The sequence below is a fragment of the Microcebus murinus genome, chromosome 1 (assembly GCF_040939455.1).
Source record: "Microcebus murinus isolate Inina chromosome 1, M.murinus_Inina_mat1.0, whole genome shotgun sequence".
Taxonomy (NCBI): domain Eukaryota; kingdom Metazoa; phylum Chordata; class Mammalia; order Primates; family Cheirogaleidae; genus Microcebus; species Microcebus murinus.
Window position 1 is genome coordinate 11,360,776 of NC_134104.1, and position 20,818 is coordinate 11,381,593.

At 56.5% G+C, this 20,818-nt stretch overlaps 1 protein-coding gene across 1 annotated transcript; it reads right to left on the bottom strand.

Moving 5' to 3' along the window:
- Positions 1-415: 415 nt before the first annotated feature.
- Positions 416-10,173, bottom strand: OLIG2 (oligodendrocyte transcription factor 2). The gene is made up of 2 exons (XM_012780884.3): positions 10,091-10,173; positions 416-9,391 (listed from the first exon to the last, which is right to left on the bottom strand). Exon 2 carries the CDS (start codon positions 9,330-9,332, stop codon positions 8,370-8,372), a length of 963 nt encoding a protein of 320 aa, XP_012636338.1. The 5' UTR covers positions 9,333-9,391; positions 10,091-10,173; the 3' UTR covers positions 416-8,369.
- Between the last annotated feature and the right edge of the window lie 10,645 nt (positions 10,174-20,818).

Genomic DNA, 20,818 nt, shown 5'->3' on the forward strand with positions numbered 1-20,818 from the left:
ATTGGTGGTTGCCAGGGGCAGGGGGAGGGGAAGTGAGGAGTGACGGCTTACTGGTGACAGGGTTTTAGTTTGCGTGATTAAAATGTTTTGGAAGCAGATAAAGGTGGTGGGTGGACAGCACTGTGAATGCCACTGAATTGTTCACTTTAAAATGGTTCATTTTATGTTACACGAATTTTACCTTGATTAAAACCAAAAAATAACGCATGGGCTAAGAGAAGCTGATGGGTTAAACATCAAAAAGTGTGTGATGACAAGCAGATCGGTGGAGGGGGGGTGTGCCAGGGAGGAGAGGGGTGGAGGGCAGGCCGGGTGGGAGGGGGGAGGGCGGCCTCCTGGCTGTGCTAGCCTGTGGGCTCCCTGCCCCTGCCTGTCGCCTGCCAGGGCCACACTGCACCAAGTCATTTCCTTCCTGTGCTGGCTAAGCCGCCCTGTACTCAGCTTCTTCATTAGCGCCGCTGTCTTGGGGGAACAGCCTGGAGAGGTGGGGGCAGGGGGCAATGCCGAGCCTCCAGCCCAACCCAGGAGACCCGGCCGCTTGTTCTCCCTGTGGCTCCCAGCTGCAGCTCTACAGCTGCCCAGCCGACCATGGGCACTAGGCATCAGAGGGGCACAGATGGAGGGACCAGCAGGCCTGGCCCCGACAGGGAGGGCTGTCCTTGGGGAGGCAAGAGTTGGAAGCATGAGGCTGGGGCTTGGGCTTCACAAGCAACTTTTCCTTCCATTAATTCCTTTCTGATCCTGGCTCCCTCCCTTAAAAGGATCCAGTTCTAGTTTCTACATGGAGTATCAGCCCTCCTTGTCCACTGCACAATGCAAAGAATATTCACCAAGGACTGTGTGTGTCAGGCTCTGTACCAGGCACCCCGGGGCATGGGAAGGTGAGAACAGAGGCCTTGCCTTGCACTGGGGGGGGGGGGAGGTTGGGAACTGGACTCTGCACAGACCTCAGAGACATTGCTGAGCTGCTCCCTGGGGTCCTGAGGCAGGCAGGCCCCTTGGGGTGCTGCAGGGCAGGTCATGTAACTAAGAGTAACAGAGATCCTATGTCGGAGGACCTCCCAGAAGATTCCATGAGATGACACCCACATGGCCAGGCACACCCTTCTCCTTCTGCTTGGTGTGCCAGGTTCTCCTTTCAAGCCCCAGTGCCCTGTGAAGACAGCACTAGCATCACCCCCATTTTGCAGATAAGGAAGCTGAGGCTCAGAAAGCCCTTGGCTCTTGTCCAAAGTCACATAGCTGGAGCCTGGCCAAGGCAACATACCACCCCACACCCAGCGGCCCCTGCATGGTTTCCATAGTGATCACTCCCCCCATGGGGGTTGGGGGAACTCAGATGTGGGGTCCCCACACAGCAGCAGCTGCACCCTGGGCCCAGGGCAACCAATAGATGGGACCAGGCAGAGAGTGGTTTCATTTAGTCCTTACAGCAACACAGTTGTCAGGTACTATTATTAATTAGTCTATTTACATAAGAAGACAGGCCCAGGGAGGTCTTGGAGTGTGGCTTACTGTAGTGTCAGGGCCAAGTTTTAATCCAGCTGCTCTGGGTGGAAGCAGAAATTGTCACCAGTCTTGAGGCCTCAGTGTCCCCCATCAGTGCAGGATTCAGGGTCTTTACTCTCTGCCTTGATACCCACACTCTCCAACCCTCTTCCTTCCTGGAGTCCTTCATTCACTCCCCCGTACCATTTGTTCATTCATTGACACATTTTTTCTGAGCCCTTACATCTAACAGGCACTCTTAGTAAATAAAGATGTTCAAACCACAGTTTCTACCCAGGGGAAGTCTCACAATCAAGGACCACAACTTTCCAGAACTGTCTACACTCCTGCTTCAGTGGAGAGTGGTAAATTCCATAGTGCACACAGGAGACATTGAGGAGGAGACATCACACCCTCCCTGCCAGCTGGGGGCTCCCAGGACCTCTGCTCTGAGGTGGATCAGGGGCCCCAGAGGGCCCGGGTATTGGAGCAGAGCCCAATCTGCCCACTGAGCTTCCCAGATCACCCATCCTGGCTCTGCTGTGCAATTGAGGAAACCGGGTCAGAGTGTCACATGGTTTCTAAGAGGCCACTCCACCCTGCTCTGTAAGATAAGCTTCTACTGCCAAGATTTCAGGATGAAAGAGGAGGAATTGCTCATGGTGCTGGTCCTGTGGCCCTTGACCCAGGCTCTAGGATGTGGGTCTGCAGAGCTTGGAGCTCAGAGAGCCAGGCTGGTCTGGGAGGAAGAGAGAGGACCAGGGCCTTCAAGTCTTAAAAGGCCCAGGGAAAGGGACAGGGAGGGAGTGGAAAATCCAGCTTCCCTGCTCCCCACACCTCTGGCTGGCTCACAGGCTCAGCAGGCTGGGAGGGGGCAGAGAGAGGCCACTGCTTGGAGTTTCCAGGCCCCCAGGTGTGCAAGCGCTGGTGTGTGTGGATCCCTGAGCGTGAATTCCAGTGCATGTACATGAGCCTGTGCACAAAGGCTGCGTGTGTGAGCTCGGGTGCCCAGTCGCTCCCCTGGGCAGCTGTTGGGGGCCCACACAATGCAGGTGCTTCTGGCAGGTTCTATGTGCCTCCTTCTTGAGGCACCCCAAGCCTCTCACCATCAGTGAACTGGCTGTGGCTACACAGCCACCACAATGTCACCAAAAGAAAGTTGTGCTCAGGGTTCAAACCACCTGCTCTGATCCCACATGTGTGGGGCCACCCCTCCGCACCCACTTCCCAGGAAGCAAGGGGCAGAGAGGACACCAGCGCACAGTTCCGAGCAAGTTTCCTGAGCAGTCTTCCCTCGGAACTGCGACACTGTGGCCCCAGGACTCCAAATAAAGACTCCACTCGGCCTCCAAACCCAGAGCCCCGCCTGGTGGTCCTGGCGGCTCCCAGGGGTTGCAGACCGGAAGCTGTGGGACCAGTCGCCCTGCGTGTGTGTGAGGCCCTCCGCGTGTGGTAAAGGGGTCTGAGGTCCAGGGAGAAGAGCGCGCTCCGGCTGTTTCACCTAGTGCTTCAGACGCACTGTCGCTGCAGGCGGTTCCCTTTGCGGCCTTTCTGGAATCTCTGCCCAGGTGTGCAGTGCACAAGCAGGCAGGGAACGGAAAGGCCTCAGGCCTGCCAGGCGGCAGCTGTCCCGCAGGCACTGGCACTAACCACGGTCCCTCATCATTGCAGCGCCGCCCTAACGAGGGGCTGCCTTGGCTCACCTGCTCCGGCCCTGTCCCCATGCGGCAGAGTCTGCTAATTGCTGAAGCCTGTCCCCACTGTCCACCGCCCAGATGGGGGTGTCAGGGACAGATGGGGTTCAGGTACGAAGGGGGAGCTGGAGTGTCACCTAAGGGGGCTAGAGTGTGAGAGGCATCTGTGGCAGCGCTAGATCGGAGGGTTCTCCAGGAGGTATCTGAGCCAGAGTCTGGGGACTGCAGGGGTGCAGGCCAGGCGACATGCTGGGGTGTGCCTGGGAGCTAGACTTCCGGATTACAGCCTTGCCTCCTTGATTTACTGTCTGCCCTGATCAAATCACTTACCCTCTCTGTGCCTCAGTCTTCCTCACCTGTAAAATAGGAGCACCTGTAAATAACCCTCCTCAAATGGTCATGTGAGAATTGGATGAATTGATGCTCCTAATGCTCTGAGCACCAGGCTTTACAGGAACCAGCTTTCAATAAATGTTGGTGGCCTCCTCTTCCAGTCTCCTCTGCCAATGATTACTGTCCTGCGCTCCCCTGAGGTGCAGCCTGGCCCTGCCTCCCTCCACCCCGCTCTGCCCATCTGCTCCTCCCTGCAGCCCCCCCCAACCCTAGCTGGAGAAGCAGCTGTGTAGCAATAACCCCTAGGAGAGAGATGGGGAGTAGGGGTGTAGGTGTGGGGGTGACCCCATCTCTGTCCTGCCTAGAACGGACCCTCACTCTGACTCTGATGGGGTGGGGGGAGAAGGGGTGCTTAGCCCCAGGGGTCTGGGCCATGAGCAGCTGGCAGCAGCCAAAGCAGGGAATAGCCACACTCACCCAGGCTGCCCCTGTTCCCCTCCATAGTCAGGGTGGGACCAAGAGCAGTGCTGTGATCAGCCAGACCTGCTTCCAGCCTCCCTTCCAGGTATGCAGGGACAATGAGTAAGGGGCTTGCTCGCCTGCAAAGTGTCTTGAGACCCTTGGTGTAGGGCCCATACCACCACCCTTGCCAATGCCCCGTAACTCCTACTGGTATGATGGGGCACTTGAGTGGGGAGAGAAGACCCGATATAAAATCTGTAATGAAAGAAGGCTTTAAAATGACACCCAGGGCAGGTATGGGGGGGATCCTTGGCCATAGATGAACTTCTAGGAAGCATCAGGGAGTCTACTTAGTAGAGGGAATTCAGACAGATTGCTAGGTGGATTCTGCCCTAATGGGAGACAGACAGACATTTCTCCAGCAGTGGGGCAGTTTTGCATGAGAGCATCTAGGAGACTTTAAAATGCAGTGCCCTGGCCCAGGGGGTCTTCACTGGTTCCAGTCTGGGAATGAGAAGGGGAGGTCCCTGGCTGGATGGCTGTTGGAGCCCCAAATCACCATGTGCGTCCCATGTCTTCTTACCCCATCAGAGGCCCTGGCCTCACCGGGAGTGTGACACCTCTGTGGGTTTGCTTCAGCCCTCTGCTCACTGCCTGTCCCTGGGGTGCAGAGCCCCCGCTCTATGGGCGTCAAAGGCACCCTGCAGCTCTGCTGAGCCCCCAACACTGAGTCCAGGGAATTGGCATTTCTCTGTGACTCCTGCCCACAAGACAGTGGGGAGCCCAGGGACAATGCCCTGGGGTACAGAGGCAGCAGAGGAGGTTCATGTTCTGCCCACTGGGCTCTGCTCCCTCAACCAGCCAGCTCCCTGGTTTCTAAGGAGGGTTGGGGAGAGCCGCACAGACCTTGAAGTCTGATGAACCTGGGACCTGGAGTCTGAGAGCTAGGCAGCTGCGGGGTCCATGCAGGGAGGTGAGGGAGGAGGCTGAGCTGCAGCCCAGCACTGGAGAGAATTTCCCGGCTAATGCCCCCACTCAGGGGACCTGCAGTGCCCGGTGCCGGCAGCAGCCACCCCCTTCCCTCCTGCTTCTCTTTCCCTTCCCCTCTCTTTCAGTGGGGAGATGAATTAACAGCCCACTGAAGTCAAAGTGGTTGTGCGCAGTCTTCTCCTGCCCCAAATCCAAGCCCAGCCGCTGGCCTCAGCCATGCACCCAGGCCCTTCGCCAGCTCAGGGCCACCCTCTGCGGGGAGCCCCCTGTCCCTGGCAGGAGTGCAACCCTGTGAGCTAGTGCGCGTCTGTGTGTTGCTCCTCTGTGTCCAGGACGCTAGGGTCTCTCACATGGTGGTCTAGGTCCCCAGCTGGGCTCCCGGTCAGGAGAATGGCTGGGGGAGGGCCCGGGCTTGGCTGGACACAGCCCCTCCTTCCTCGGAGGCCCAGGTCTTCCGAGGTCTAGGCGGGGGCTGGGCACAGCTGAGAGCTTGGGTGCAGGAGTGGAGGGGGGAGACTTGATTTATTTCCTTTCAGGAACTGTCCTTCTATGCATTCACCGGGCACATCTAGAGCCTGCTCCTGCACACGCCTACCTTGCGGTGGGCGGTGAGGAAGCCGTGGCAGCAAGTGAGCCCCCCACCTCCACCCCGCAGCCCAGTTGGTTCTCAGCTCCACCGGCCTGAGTTCCAGCCTCCTGGAGTCTTTTTATGTGTCTGTGGCTGGAGCCGGACCGAGTTTTGAATTCTTCCCAAGTTTCGTTTCAAACAAGATTTCCGGAATAAAAAGAACTAGACCTGCCCCACGCTTTTCTTGGATTCACGGCCCCCTTTCTACACCACCCTTCCACCTCCTCTGTACCGGTCAGGTGAAAAGCAAAGCCCGTTGAGGAAAGCTAGCCCTACAGCACGGGTCCCTGGGCCCCACTGTTCCAGCCAGCAGCCCAACATTCCCCGCTGGAGGACCCGGAAGTGCCTGTCCCCTCACTAGGGGACCGAGCCATCCTCAGGCCTGGGCAAGTGGCCAGACTCAAGACATGGGGTTCTAACTAGGGAAATATACACGCCCAGGTCCCGGGGCCTTCCTCTGGTGGCCACCAAAGATGTGGGTTGAGAGGGCCCTGGACGGGGGAGGGGGGACGTGTCTACTGTGTCCGCCCCAGGCTGTCCTTTCGGGGGGGGGCACACGTTTTGGGGCCAGCCCTGGGGTGGAGAGACTGCAACAGGGTCTGTCCCTATCCTTTTGGAAGGCCAAAACTTTTAAATTTATGCCCTGGATCTCTCTTAAGGGCCACATCCCGAATTTGTATTGCTGTTTTTGGATTGTGAGGGACCTTGGTGGACGCAAGAAGACAGAGGTGGCCCCGGGAAAGAGCACAGAGGCCGAAGCGCAGCAAGTTGAGAGCCGCGCTACCTCGGGCGGTTCCCAGTACCTGACACGTCGCAGTTCAAGGCCACGGTGGGCGCCCGGGGAGGGTCGAAGGAAGCTCCGAGAAGGGTTCCTGGATCCCGCGGGAAACACTCCGGCGGGGCTTTGCTGGGGACGCCGCGGCTCTGCGGGACCAGGACCCCCAAGTGGCTGGTCCGCAGCTGGAGCCCAGGAAACCCGTGGGGCCGGGCGGTGGCCAGAGACCCAACCGAGCAGAAAGAGAAAATTCGAGCCGCGGAGGACGCCCCAGAGCCAGGGCCCCCAGCCTGCAGCCACTGCCTTCGTCCCCGAAGACCCAAAATTTCGCGCTCCGGGAAGGAAAATTTCACTTGTAAAGTACTTTAATACGCAACTGTAGGGAATTCTGGATTAGGCGCTGGAAATAAAAATAAGAGCAAGAAAGTTATGAAAAAACGCCCGCAGTACGCGCTCAGAACGAGTTTCAAAGCGAATGTGGGGAGGAGGAATAAACAAACAACTCTTATCTTTCCCCTGGTGCGGAAACCGGCGGAACGACGCCCCGATCCCGCCCCAGCGACCGCAGCCCGAACCCCTCTTCGGGACTGGCTCGCTGCGCCGCCCGCTCACACGGATGGCAAACGCCCGACTTGACTTTATATTTTATTTAAAATCTCAACACTCCATCATTTATTTCGTTTTTGCAACCGAACAAGTAATAAATATTATTTAGCACTTTGTTTTTACAAAAATAAAACAGGCGATACACTTTCTGCGAGGGGCAGCGCGATCGGAGGACGGATGTTACGCGGAGACGCCACGAAGCCAGTGTCGCACGCAGCGCGGGAGGCGCCCAGGCGGGTCGCGCGGACGCAGGAAGCACGTGGAGGTGACCGTTTGTGTTAAACGTGGCAAAAAGAAACCCAGATAGAGAGAGGAAAGCAGGCTTAGACTCCGGTGGGGCTGGCAGTCACGTGAGCAAACGGCTTAGCATCGCGCGCTTACCTCGCCACTGATATTATATTTACACGCATCCAAGAAAGAAAAATTTTAAAAGCCAATAAAAGCCCCCAGATAACCCAAAGCTATGCTCACAGCCACTGCCTTTTAAATTCTGGCAAGCCCTCAGACGCCAACATGCGCAGTCGAGTAAGAAACCCAATCACTTTGTGCTCAGAGACGGAAAGAATGGAGGGAGTAGTTTGTATTTTAAAATAACTAAGAAACACCCGCCCCGCAAGCCGGCAGTTTTGAGTTATTCCAATCCACAAGTGGTTCCACTCTGAGCGTCTGTAAAGCTTGCTCATACTGTCGAAAATGGAACATCCGCCGATTTATTAGGAAACCACATACCCCAATCAACAGGACAGACAGCAGGGAACGGCTACAGTTCTTAGAGGGTGCGGGTTCGCCCGGACCCCGAGACTCGGTGCCACCGTAAGTGCTTCTGGAACCGAACGCCAGCTTCCAGCTAGCTCGCCGACCCTCGAGGGCGAGGCCGGGCGGTCGCCTCTGCAGTTCGGCTCCCCAGAGCTTCCTCCCCGCCAAGAAAGGAGGAAGGAGGAGAGGTCCTCATTGTGTCTCTCCCTCAACCTCCCACCCACGAAGTGCTGCCCCAGCCGGGGCTGGGAGTCAAGCAGGTGCTCTTGAGGAAACCACAGTTTTTAGCATCTTTTCCGGGGGCGGGGGGAGGTGGGGGTAAATTCGAGTGAGGGATGCACATAGAGGTACCTTTTTATAAAATAGTGTCTACCGGACCATCGGTTTGGAGCCAGTGAGGGCTCAAAGAGGTCCCAGAGCGAACATCCCCCTCACTCCCCACTGCTCTGTGCGCACCCCCATCGCTTCAGTTCCCAGGTGCTGGAATCCCCACCATCCCCCACCCCCAGTCCTTGGTCCCGAGGAGCCCCTCCTCGCAACAGAGCTCCGGAGCGCAGCACCGGCCAGTCCTCGCTTCCCCCCACCCGCGGCCTCGGGGCTGCCCGCTCGCCAGAACGCGCCGGCGGCGCCGGTAGGCTCACTTGGCGTCGGAGGTGAGGCGCGGCAGGCTGCCCGCGCCCATGGCCGACACGTGGTGGTGTGGCGGTGGCACCTGGCACATGCTGCAGGGACAGGGCATACCACCCCAGTGCTGGAAGCCCCCACTACCCCCACTGCCGCCACCCCCGCCCCCCAGCGGGGCAGCCGCGGCTGCAGATGGAGACTTGAGCAGGCCGTGCGGAGGCCTGATGGAGCCCACCGACGACAGCCCAGAGCCTGGGAGAGAGGCGCTGGACACCGCGGCGGCGGCGGCAGCGGCGGCGGCGGCGGCGGCGGCGGGCGGCAGGATGGGGTGGTGCACGGCCGGGTGGTGCGCGGCGGCCGCTGGGTGCGCGGTGGCGGCGGGTAGGGGCGCCGAGTGCGCCAGGCCACCGCAGGCCGACGGGTGGAAGCCAGCGTGGTGGCCGCCGTAGATCTCGCTCACCAGTCGCTTCATCTCCTCCAGCGAGTTGGTGAGCATGAGGATGTAGTTGCGCGCCAGCAGCAGCGTGGCGATCTTGGAGAGCTTGCGCACCGACGGGCCGTGCGCGTAGGGCATGACCTCGCGCAGGCCGTCCATGGCTATGTTGAGGTCGTGCATGCGCTTGCGCTCGCGGCTGTTGATCTTGAGACGCAGCTGCTGCAGCTCCGGCTCGGTCATCTGCTTCTTGTCCTTCTTGGTGGACGACGCGGCCGCCGACGACGTGGACGACGACGTGCTGGACGAGGATGACTTGAAGCCACCGCTTCCCAGCTTGTCCCCAGGGTGCGCGCCCGCTGAGCCCATGGCGCTGCGCAGCTCAGCGCTCAGCTCTGGCGGGCAGTCGCTCGGCGTGGACGAGGACACGGTGCCCCCCGTGAAGCCGCTGCCGCTGCTGCCCTTGCTCCGGGCCGGCAGAAAAAGGTCATCGGGTTCTGGTGACGACGGGCGGCTGGACACCAAGCTGGCGTCCGAGTCCATGGCCCCAGCAGAGGATAGTCTCAGCTTTCTCGGGATCCTCCTTCCCTCGGTCCCCAGAACTTCCAAGGAAAGGAGGAAAAAGAGAAAAGAGAGTCAGTGAGACAGAAAGCTGTTCCCGCCTGCCCCGCAGCTCCTCGCTGCTATCTCTGGCCTTCCTTCTAGCTGCACGCAGGTACCAGTAATTAATCTGTCCCTTTTCCTCCCCACCATCTCCTCTCTGCTCTCATCCAACAGGTTGTTTTATTTCAGGGGGCATTGGGAGACCCTCGGTGAGGGTGGCATTCTAGGGGTTTTGTGCCTTCAGTTAGGAATGGCAGAGCTGGGCCTCCAGGGCTGTAATAAACGAGTGGCAAGTGAGGTTTTTCTTTGGGGAGGGTGGAGATCTAAATAGAGAACTATTTATTTGGTTCCTCAAACGCATCTCCATCGACACCGCGCAGCAAACACAGGCACACACGCATGCACCGAGCACCCGCGCGGGGCCAGATTCCATGTGCTGCGCCCAGGGGCCGCGGCCAGCTCACAGCTGACTGGGTTTGGGGCTAAAAGCTCTGTTGTCGCCCGGACTTCTGGTTTTCGGGCGAGGGAAGTGCAGCGGTGAGTGTAGGGAGGACAGAGCAGCAAAGGCGCTCGGGGGACCTGGCCGGCAGGGGAGGGATTCAGGCACCCTACATCGGAGCATCCTAAGTCACAGCCGAGTTGGGGGCCGCCAGTCCCTGGGATCTAGGCTGGGGCTGCTGGAGGGCGGAGACACTTACTGTGGATGCGATTCAGGAGGCTCGCTCCGAAAAGCCTCAACGGAGAACCTGGCACCGGGCACTGGTGTCGCGTCGGTCTATAATAAGCATCCGCACCTTTCGGGGCTTGGCCGGTTTTTATAGCCCGGTGGCGGCTGCGACCGCGGCAGCGGTGGCCGGGGCGGGGGCGGGGAACAATGTGCTAGTCCTGGAGGGGCAGCCGCGCCAATGAGCTGGGCCCGCCCGGGGGGCTGGGAAGCTGATGTCATCCGGGCTAATTCCGCTCAATGAAACTCAACGGGCCGGGCACACGCCTCCTCCCAGCGCACAGCCAATGGGCGCGCGTGGCCAGGAGCTTCTTGGGGAGGGACTGGAGGAGGGACCTGGGGAGGCAGTGTGAGAGGCGGGGGAAGGAGGGCGGGCACGCGGGGGAGGGAGAGAGGGCTGAGCGCGCTTGGGACCCAGGGAGAAAGGGAACATAGTCGCATTTCTGTAAAAATACGGTCGCCTCAGAGTGAGGCTGGGGGATGGGGTAGGGTGGAGTGGGGTGGGGACTCCGTAGACAAAGTAATCTGATACCTAACGCAGCCAGGTCTTTTGGGATGAGCGCGGATAACCCTGGCTACCCAGGAACCCGGGCTGGAGTCTCCCTAGCTCTTCCTCTCCCTTTATGATTTCCCGCCGCCTGTTCTCATCTTATGGGTTTCGTCAGCACGTGGGCATTTGGGGCTCCAAATGTACATGATAACCAGGCACAAAGCCCCCACTTTCTTCGCGCTCTTAGCGCGCGTCTGGGAGGTGGCAGTCGCTGCAGCTCCGCGGGCGGCCGGTAGCGCCCCCAGCTGGGTGCAGGGCCTGGCGGGGCAGAGGGTGGCCAAGGAAGGAGGGACCAGCTCCAGAGCAGTGTTCAGAAAGAAATCACAACTCTTCATTAAGTTGAGGACGGTGTAAGTGCAGGGACGAGTTATTTCAGCACAGTAACCGCGCTCACACCAGGGCAGAGTCGTGCCTGGAGTTAATTCCCCCTCCATTTATTAGCAGAGGAGCCTGATAGCATTTTTAGCATCATCTTTGTGATCGGCACGACGCCTTGGGGTAGAGGGCATCTGGTTTGTTTGCAGAGAGAAGTCTCAGGTCTGGGCAGAGGCGTCTCCACGCTGTGGGCCAGACAGCGAGATGGAGTCCCTCGCGACTGCTTTGGGACACGGATCACGTTTTACTGATGGAAGCCTGACTCAAACCTGGAAGCTCTTTACCATGAGGAATTAAGCCCGATCTGGAGAAGCACCTGAGGTATAATAGTTTAAAAGTAACTGTGTGTTCACCCATTTTACTCACGGGAAAAGCTAGACACTGCAGAAAAAAAATAATTGCTAAGCTTTTACAGCGCTGCCCTCCTTGGACTACAGGGGGGGCGGGGGGGGGGTCCATCACATGGAGGTGGCCGCCTGTCTCCCCAAGCCCTAACTGAATTTCTCACATCCCGAGCTGAATTTCTCACGTCCATACATTTAGAATACAGAAATTTGTTTCACACCGCACACAGACACACTGCTCTCTCCCAGGGAGTGTTAGGATCTTTTGGTACCTCCCTTGTTTGGGAACTTTTAATGTGCATGTGCGGTTTTAAAAACAAGCAAACACATAAACAACAGCGATTGGTCTTCAAATAGCAAAATCACAGAATGGACAGAAACTCCTGTTATTGCCCCTAGTTCGGGGATAAGTCTCCCTTTGCCACCAACGCTAGAAGCCCAGCCGGCACTCGCCTTCGCCCCAGTCTTGTGCCTTCTGGGGCATTATTTTTCAAGCCGCGTGTTTCCCAGCTGGCTCTGCAGCCATCCGTTAAATATGTATTTAAAACATGAAGAACTGAAGCGTGGTGATATGTGGTCCAACGGTTACAAAGATGACCCATAACCGTTCAATTAGTAGAATCTGTCACAGGGACCGACGCTGGGGGCTTGGGTGGGGATCGGAAAGAGATCGGGCATTTGAAGATCGCTCCTTTGGGCCTACCCCGACAGCCGCGGCGAGGACGTGTGTGGAGGTGTGCGCTCTGGGGCCACCAGCCGGGGCGTGGAGTTGAGGGCCTGCCAGTGTGTCTAATAATCAGCAGCAGGCGCGCTACGTCTTGGTTGCTGCGGCTGAGGTTAGTCAGCCGCCGGCACGTGTCCGGGAACCCGGGTTTCTCCTTTTGCTGCTTCTCACTGGTGTCTGTCCTGCGTCCAGCATGCGTCGGAGGGAGCGCGCGGTCTGAGGTTCATTACACGCTTGCTACTGTGGCTGGAGTTGGGGCAGGGGTGAAAGTCTAGAGGCCTGATCCGGCACAACGCGAGTCTAGAGCCTAGAAGGCCGAGTCCGAAGGCAGGAGAGCTGGCTTGCTCGCCGAGTCCCCTCGTGGACGCCCCTAAGGACGCCCCCGGCCCTGGTCCCGCGCCACCGAGCCGAAGCAGCTGCGGCAGTGCTGGGGCTGTGCAGCGGCACCTCGCGGTCCTCGCTCCGCACGTCCAGAGCTCAGGCTGGCAGCTCCAGGCTGCGAGCCCCTTCTTCTCCCCGCAGACTTCCCCCAGTCTCCTCCCTGCGCCAGAGAGCAGCTTGGGAGGTGGGGGCGGTCTGTGTCCCCGTGGGCTCCTTTTAGTCCTGGGGCAAATCGGACGCTGAGCACCTCTGGCAGTCTCCAGTACCCCTCCCCCACGCCTCCCGGGAATAATCGGAAACTAGAGCCGGGCCACCGGCGCTTGTCCTCGCGTGTCGTGGATGCGTCCCCAGCACTTGTCCGGGTCTTACGCCTGGCGCCTGGCAGGAATGGCCTGGGCAGGTCCCGGGCGCCGCGGTTCCCAGCAGCGCGTGGAGCAGGGCCGCAGCCCCTTCCCGGGGGATGGAGCGCTCACTTGCTGAGGCTGAGCGGCCCCGGCCCCGGGAGTTCCTGGCTGGCCCGGGCGTCCCGGAGCTGTTGGCCTCCTCGGTCAAATCGGAAGACGCGTCTTTCCCCCTCCTTTGTGTTTCCCTCACACAAAAGGCTGGGTGTGCGTCGGGGCCGGCCTTTGCTGGGGCTCCTGGCGGCCCGGAGGAGCCTGTGCCAAACGGGCAGGGCGGGCTAGCGCGGGGCTCCGGGGCGCAGACCTCCCACTGCCTCCCGGTCCCTCCCGGGCCTTTCTGCTTCTCTCCCTCCCCTTCTCCGAGTTCCTGCTCTCATTCACGCGGCGTCTCGGCCGGGCTGCCAAGGACCGCGACGTCCTTGCGCAGAGCTGACCAGGAGTGGCGGTGGGAGGCAAGGCTCCCGACACCGGAAAGAAAAGAGAGCGTTTCAGCCGTCGCTCCTGGTGCGGGAGCCAGGAGGCATGCGGAATGACAGCTTTTGGCGCCCAAACGTGGGCGACATGACCCCTCAGAAGTCAGAACTCTGCAAACAAATGGCTGTCTTCCTTGCAAAACTCAGCTGGGGAGTCGTCCAGGGCCATGCCAGTGTCCCGGACTCCAGCGGGGACTACAGGTCCTGGCACTTGGCAAGTGCTCGGTAAATACTTCTGAATGCAAGCGTGCAGATGCGCACGTGGGCTGGTATGCAACATGGCTAGTAAAATACACACAAACGTGGGCAAAGGTGTGTTCTGGGTTTATTCGGTGTACACAATAAACCCTAAGGTCTGCCGTCCAGATTTCAGGTGGTATGGGAGCCTTTAGAATGATTGATCTGTTGACTTCCATCCGATGACAACTATGACCACTTAAAGGCAAGCCTTACATTATGCCAGGAACTTGGCATGTCTTGAAAGACTTCATTTTATTTAATCTCTCGCTGGCCCTAGAAGGCAGGTGTCACTCCCATTTTACAGACTGGGACACTGATGCTCAGCTGCCCAGGGTCCCTCAAGGAGAGGGGCAGGTCCAGGGAGAGAGCCCTGGGGTGCTGGGAGGCAGGCAGGAGTGTGGACATCAGAGACTTAGAGATCTCTAGTTGTCCCCTCTCGGCCTCAGGTTCTCATTGGTAAAGTGGGTTTCTAGAAGCTACCTGTGGCCTGTAAGAGGGTCTGCCACTTGATTCGGAGGGCGTGGGAAGGGCCCAATGCACCTGCCCCTTGCAATTTCTGTAGTTTGCTGATAGTCTGTTCGATGGATTGTGAGATGCTGTGAATCCAGGGCCCCTGGCCCTGGCCCTGGCCTGGCTTAGGCTTGGGTGTCAGCAGAGGCTGGGCACAGGGAGAATTCAAGAGGAATGCCCAGAGATTACGGAGAGGGGTGCTGCACCAGGGAAGCTAAGGAAAACAAACAAAAGAGCAACCTAAGAAAACCCAAACTAACAACCTCTCCTCCTCCCCCAAAACTCCTCCGTGAGGATCACCCTCCCTTCCTCTTAAGGAGGCATGACAGCCACTTACCCTAACGATCAGCGATCAGCACCATTGAAGTTAACCTGCCCCACCCCACAAGTCTGCAGTGGAATGACATAGGGATAGAACTGAAGGGTGACAGAATAGAACTTTTATTGAGCTCAGCTTAGGAACAGCCCCATTGGGGTTAGGAGGAAGGCACGTTGTTCCCATTTTACAGATGAAGATACCGAAGAGTAGAGGTCACAGCAGGGCTGAGGTTCAATCTCCAGCCCACTGCCTCCCACGTCCCTGGGGCTTCTGTGGCTTCTTCCTACACCCCCTACCTCATCCGACCGCCCCCTCCCCCCATCCAGGAGACACTAGGCACAAACTGTTGCTTTGACCCAGCGGAGCCAGACGTCCCCGCCCCGAGGTGTCCGCCCCTCTGGAGGCCACTCCCTTCCCCAAACTGGGATTAATCCGGAAATTGGGAGCCAGGACGAACTAGTCGGGGAGAGCCTGTGGGGGTGTCCCCGGCTGGGTGCAGTTCTGAGGTGTGGGCGCTCTATTCGGTTATAAGGTGGACCTGACAACCCTTGACTAGGTCGGGGGCCACAGCAGACCTTGGGTGGGAGGGGACAGCGGGTCTCTGAGCACTGGAGACTCTAGACTATGAATAGGTGACAGGACGTGCTTGCGCTCAGGACACGGCCCGGGGGTTGCTGCACGCGTGGACGGCGTGGAACCCCTCCCCTCGGCGTACCTAACACTGAGTGGACGCCTGGCTTGCTATATGGGGGGGACATTTCATGGAGAGACCACACCATTGCGCATGTAGGTGGCAATATGATGTCTGCCCATCACCTTCAGGATCACGTCCAAGCCCTCCAACGGCCCTGCCTGTGGGGTCCTGACCTGGTCCCTGCCGGCTTCTTAATCCTCGGCCCTCCCACACCCGACGGGCGCTGCTCTTTCCCCATTTTTGCCCCCCCTCCCCCCCACCTCTGTCCCCTCACCCCCTTCCTCCCATCCAACCCCATCTGTGTGTCTGGTTCTAGCTGTTCAGAGGTCAGCCTGGGAAGGACCCTCCGCCCCTCTAGCACCCAGCGCCCCTCCCCGCCACCCGCGTCTGGCTCCTCCCTACTCCCTCGCCCGCCAGGGAGCTCCCTGACGGTCCTCACTGAGCCTGAGCTCGCTTCGCATGCCCGGGCCCAGAGCAGACCGGCTCCAGAAGGGCTCAGTACATCGAAAGTAAGGGCCGGAGTAAGACGGTTGCCCAGAGTTTTATCCGAGTTTCCACACACTGCAAAAGACGGTAACAGTGGTACAATTTCCCCCTAATTAACCCAGTTCCAAAAATGCCTGATGCAGCAGGAGGCTGCTCACTCCCTGCCTTACGGGACGGGGTGACAACCCTTTCCTCCTCCCCCCAGGCCTACCCGGCCGGCTGTTTGTGGGTCGACTCGCCCCTCCCGGGTGCTCCTCCCATATCTACGCCCCCGCCCCTCAGGTCACCCGGGGACGGACTGACGCCCGGGAGCGGCTCTCCGTCTCTCGGGGGCGGAGGGGCCGCCTACACTCCCGCGCGAGCCCAGGGTCCGCGGAGCCGGCGATGGGCCGGCCGCTGCGCGCGGGCTTCTGGCTGCTCCGGGCCTCCTGGGGAAGGAAGAGGCGCACTGGGCGAGACGCAGCCGCGGTGATCTAAGGCGTTCAGGGGACCCGATTAGGGCCCTTCGCGACCGCTCCCTAGCCCGGCTCCGCCGGAACGCGCCGCCGGGCTTCCCCAACCCCAGCCCGGCCCCGCAGAGCTGGGGAGCGAGCGCGCCGGCAGCCGGGCCCCGCCTCGGGAGCGCATTTCTGCAGGCCTGCGCCGCAAATCGCCACCGTGCGGGACCAGCGGCCCGCAGCTTCAGCCGGGTGGCGGGTTGGGAGTGCGGGGGAGAGGGTGGAGACGCCCTCCCAGCGCGCCCAGCCTGGGTCCTGGATTGGGTCTGGGGCAGGAAGGATCGGAGGCTGCGCGCGCTCTCGAGCTGGTCCCCTTCCTCTTTGCCTTTCTGCTTTCCTGCTCTGTTCCTCTCCCTTCTCTTTCTTCTCATTTCCCCTCCAATACTTACCTCTGAATTTTATTTTTTATTTTCCCCTGTTAATAAAATGACACATGCCCAGCTCTGGAGAGCCAGGAATCTCAGGAGGACTCCGCGCGCCCCTGCACCTCTCCAGACCCCCGTGGTCCCGGGACAGACGTGGGTGTTGTCAGAAATGCAAAGTCTCGGGTCCACCAGTGAAACAGAACCTACGTAAACCACGGTCCCCAGGCGATGCACGGCACGGAGGAGTTTGGGCAGCCTTGTACTAGGTCATTTGGGCTTGTCCTTGGTGTGCCTCTCTCTCCAGGGTCCCTGGGTCTTCCAGTCCCAGGCAAAGACCCCACCTAGGGCTCACTAAGGTTGGCAATATTTTCTTGAGATTCTGCAACCCCTCCCCAACCATCTGGATAGTCGTGCTCCCGGCTCCTTGACCACCTGTTAAATTCAATTCAATAGGTGTTTTTTTTTTTTTTAAAGATGCATGCCCATTGTAAAACACACACACACACACACACACACACACACACACACTCACTCAAATAATACAGAAAGCAAATGTCACCATTATCATTACAACACCTTTGCTCTTCCCAACAAACTGCTGGGAAGATTTTGATGAACGTCCTTCTAGAGTCTCTGTGAATAGGCTCTGTAACTTGCTTTTTTCATTTCTTAGCACCTCTTACACGTTTTCCATATCAATACAAGATCCACCTGACCCCTTTGAACAGTATGCACGTCACCCATCAGTACCCTTTGGATCTTCTTCTCTGTTGCCCAGGACCTGCCAGCTATGAAAAGCAGGCAGAGCTGGACCCCCTGAACACGTTTCTACCGTGTGTGGTTGTGCTGGGAGGATCTTGGGATCAAGCCTGCACACTGCGCCCCTGTGGGGTCCGTGCCCAGACCTGGTTCTGTTTCTGAGGAGTGTTTCCTTGTAGGTCTAGTGGGAATAACTGGTTCCCACATTGCCCATAGGAAGGTCAGATCTGCGGGGAAAGCTGGGCCCATTGGCCTTTAAGTGAGTTGATTGGCTTGAGGGAAAATGAATGTTCAATGTGGAAATGAAATATTCCTTGGCTGGGACTGAGACCAGGGCAGAACTGTGTTCTGTGATTTTGGAAGACGTGGGAGTTTTAGACATTTGATTTCTTTTTTCTTTCCCCATTTCCAACAACGACGAAAAAAGGTCATCTGCTTCCAGGATGAATCTGAGGCATGTGTGCAAAGAGGCCATTCTGTTTAGGCAGTATTCACAGTTTGCAGAGAGAGGGAGAAGGAGAGGAGGGAGAGAGAAAAAGGACATCGTATAAACTGGAATTCCCTCTTCTTTGAAATGTGTTTTGAATAGGTCCTGTGTAGCACATGCCTAAAGTAAAACTCAAATAGTATAAAGGGTATTTGATTAAAAGTCTTTGGTGCAACTGACCTCCTTCCCCCAGGCTCTGAGAGGCAACTACTGTTATAGTTTCTTGTGTATTCCAGGAACAATCTTTGCATATGCAAAGTATATATTTAAAGATCTCTCTCTCTTCTTTTTGCACACAAGTGCTAGCATACTCCGTACACTGTCTATGCCTTGCTCTTTTTGCTGGAGAATGCTCTCTTTCTACACCTACACACACGCAAACACACACAACAACACACATTTACAATACATCTGCTCCTCAAGCATCTTCACCAAAGTGGTTGGAGGTGCAGGGAAATCCTCCACCCAATCACAATGAGGACAAGTACCCCACACCTCAAAAAGTCGACTCAGTTCCTGATGGTGATTTTTCCCTGCTTCCCTCAGTCACAGAGAAGCTATGACACTCAGAGCCCCAGATGACGGGAGTTCAAGGAGCTTCCTGCACTGAATAAGCTTCTCCAAGCTGTCCCAAGAATGGCACTTTTAGCTACTGCCTGAAACTTGCAGGCTCCCCCCCCCCTTGTAACTGCAAAAAGAATAGTATTTCTTCTCTCCTATTTGTAGGGCAAGCAATCAGGAAGATCTATACAGACTTACTATTATATAAAGAATATATAGAAGACCACTAGATGAAGCTAATGAGCTAGTGTTATTTTATTTTTTGTTTATTTTTGAATATGTAATATATTCATGTCATTCAGAATTCAAAAGCAAATAAGGAAAAGTTTGCTTCCCATTCCTGTTCCCCCAGCCATTCAGTCCTCTTGCTCAGTTACTCTTCTCTCTAGCCTTCCAGAGGCATTCTATGCAAATACAAGCAAACATAAATGTATATATACTTCCCCCTTTTTTATACAAATGGTAACATACTAGACGCGCTGTTCTTCATCTTGCCTTTTTCTAGTAAATGTCTTGGAGATCACTTCTTAGCTGTGTGTTAAAAGCTTCTTCCTTAAAAAAAAAATTCTACCCTTCTGTAATATGGATGTACCATAATTTATTTATCTAGTCCTCTGTTGAAAGACATTTAGATTGTTTCCAGCTTTTTACTGTTGCAAATAACGCTCCAGTGAAACAACTTGTAAACTGTCATTTGTACACGTGTAGAATATCATAAGGATAATTCCCTAGAGTTAGTATTCCTGGGCCACATAGTCTGTGCATTTGAAATGTTGGTAGATATTGCCAAATTGTCACTTAAGTCTTGTCCCAATTTATTTTGCAAGGTATAAGAGAGACTGCCTGCCTGATAGCTAGTTTAAATGGTCGACTTTTATTTTCTTGAGTCCAGGGAAATTATGAACTCTAATGTGGATGTCAGAACGGGTGATGGGACTGACTGCGGTGGCTCTACAGGAGAAAATAACAAAATGTCATTTCCCTCTTCAAAACATCAAGCTACAAATTACAGTGGATTTCAACATCTGGTACCATTTCCAATTCTTCCGGAGATTTACTAATGACTTTCCCATGCAGTTGGGTAGAGTGGCCCACGGTGTCCATACATTATATCTGCTGAGGAATGTTTATGTTTGAAACAAACAATTCAACAGAGCACCTGTGCTGGGCTGTCACCTGCACTAGGAGCCAGGGGTCCTACAGTGAAAGAGACAGCATCTCTGCTCTCAAACATTATGTTAAAAGTATTTACAATCAAAACTATTATTATAATTCCTTTTGATTTCCCCCACAGCCCTGCCCTGTGAGGTGGTTACAGTAGAATGTATGTGATTAACCCATGGGCCTCCAAGTCACAGGTGGACTTGTGGCAGGGTGGCAAACATGACTAATTGTTCTTCCAAATCTATTCCACTTTCTGTGTAGAAATAGACCTTTTGGTTGGGTGAGTGGCCACCGGGAATAAGGACTACATTTCCCAGCCTCCTTTGTGACCAAGTTCTGGCCAGTAGGATGTAAATGGTGTTGTGATGTGGGCAACTTCCAGAGGCGTCCTTCCAGCAAGGGAGCATGTGCTTCTCATTCTATTCTCGTCTCCAGGTTGCTGGAACCTCAGCATGATGGTCGAGACTGGAAGAACCATCAAGAATCATAAGGTGGCCATGGGACCACATGTAAAGAGAATGAACAGAGAAGGAGCCTGGGTCCCTGATGTTATGGGGTACCTGATCTGCTGAGGACCAATGCTCTGGTCCCTTAGATGACAGGGAGAAACCCCTCTGCTTTGTTAAAGTGTTCTTGTGTTGGGTTTTCTGCTACACCTAATCAAATCCTAATCAAAGGTAAAGGACTTTTGCATGCCAAGTGGGGACTTTTGGATGTCAGAAGGGGCATTTGTCTTTCTGCTTCAGACACCTTTGTTTTATCAGGGGAACCTGAATCCTGTTCCTGGGGCCAAATCATAATAAAACTCAAGCAAGGATCGCATTGTGTTGCAATGCTAGGAGGCCATCCCTCCCTTTAGGGGAGACTCTCAGGGAAGGATGAATGAGCACGTCCTGGCCACTCGCAGTGCCAGGCAGGAAGTGGCGGTGCTGGTCAGGGCTCACCCTAGGCCAGCTTGTGCGATGGATGTTGTAGGTCCTGGTGGCTCCTTCACTCCTGTTAGTGCCTTTTCGTTATATGCTTTTGAATGCAGCAAAGACATCTGTAGCAGACAGCGTGGATACTCCTCAGATCCCCTCAGGTCCTCTTCACCATTTCTGTGCACGCCTGAAGGCTTTAGTGTGCTTTCTCTTTCTGCGGCTGTCTTCCCAGTTGGGCACTTGCACTCCTGGAGATGCTTTGCTGAATGTGGGGAGAGCTGAAAGCAATGATCCACACAGCTTCCTCGCTCTGGGTCGAGACAAGTCCACAGCACAGTTTTGACTCCAGAGATGCCCCATGGGTTCAGGCTGCAGCACAGCCTCTTTAAGACTTTTGCCTGAGATCTCAGTTTCTCTTGGCTTCCTCTCTGGCCTGGTTCCCTCACTCCCTT

Coding starts and splice junctions, on each gene's coding strand:
- OLIG2 (XM_012780884.3), bottom strand. CDS start 9,332: ATGGACTCGGACGCCAGCTTGGTGTCCAGCCGCCCGTCGTCACCAGAA.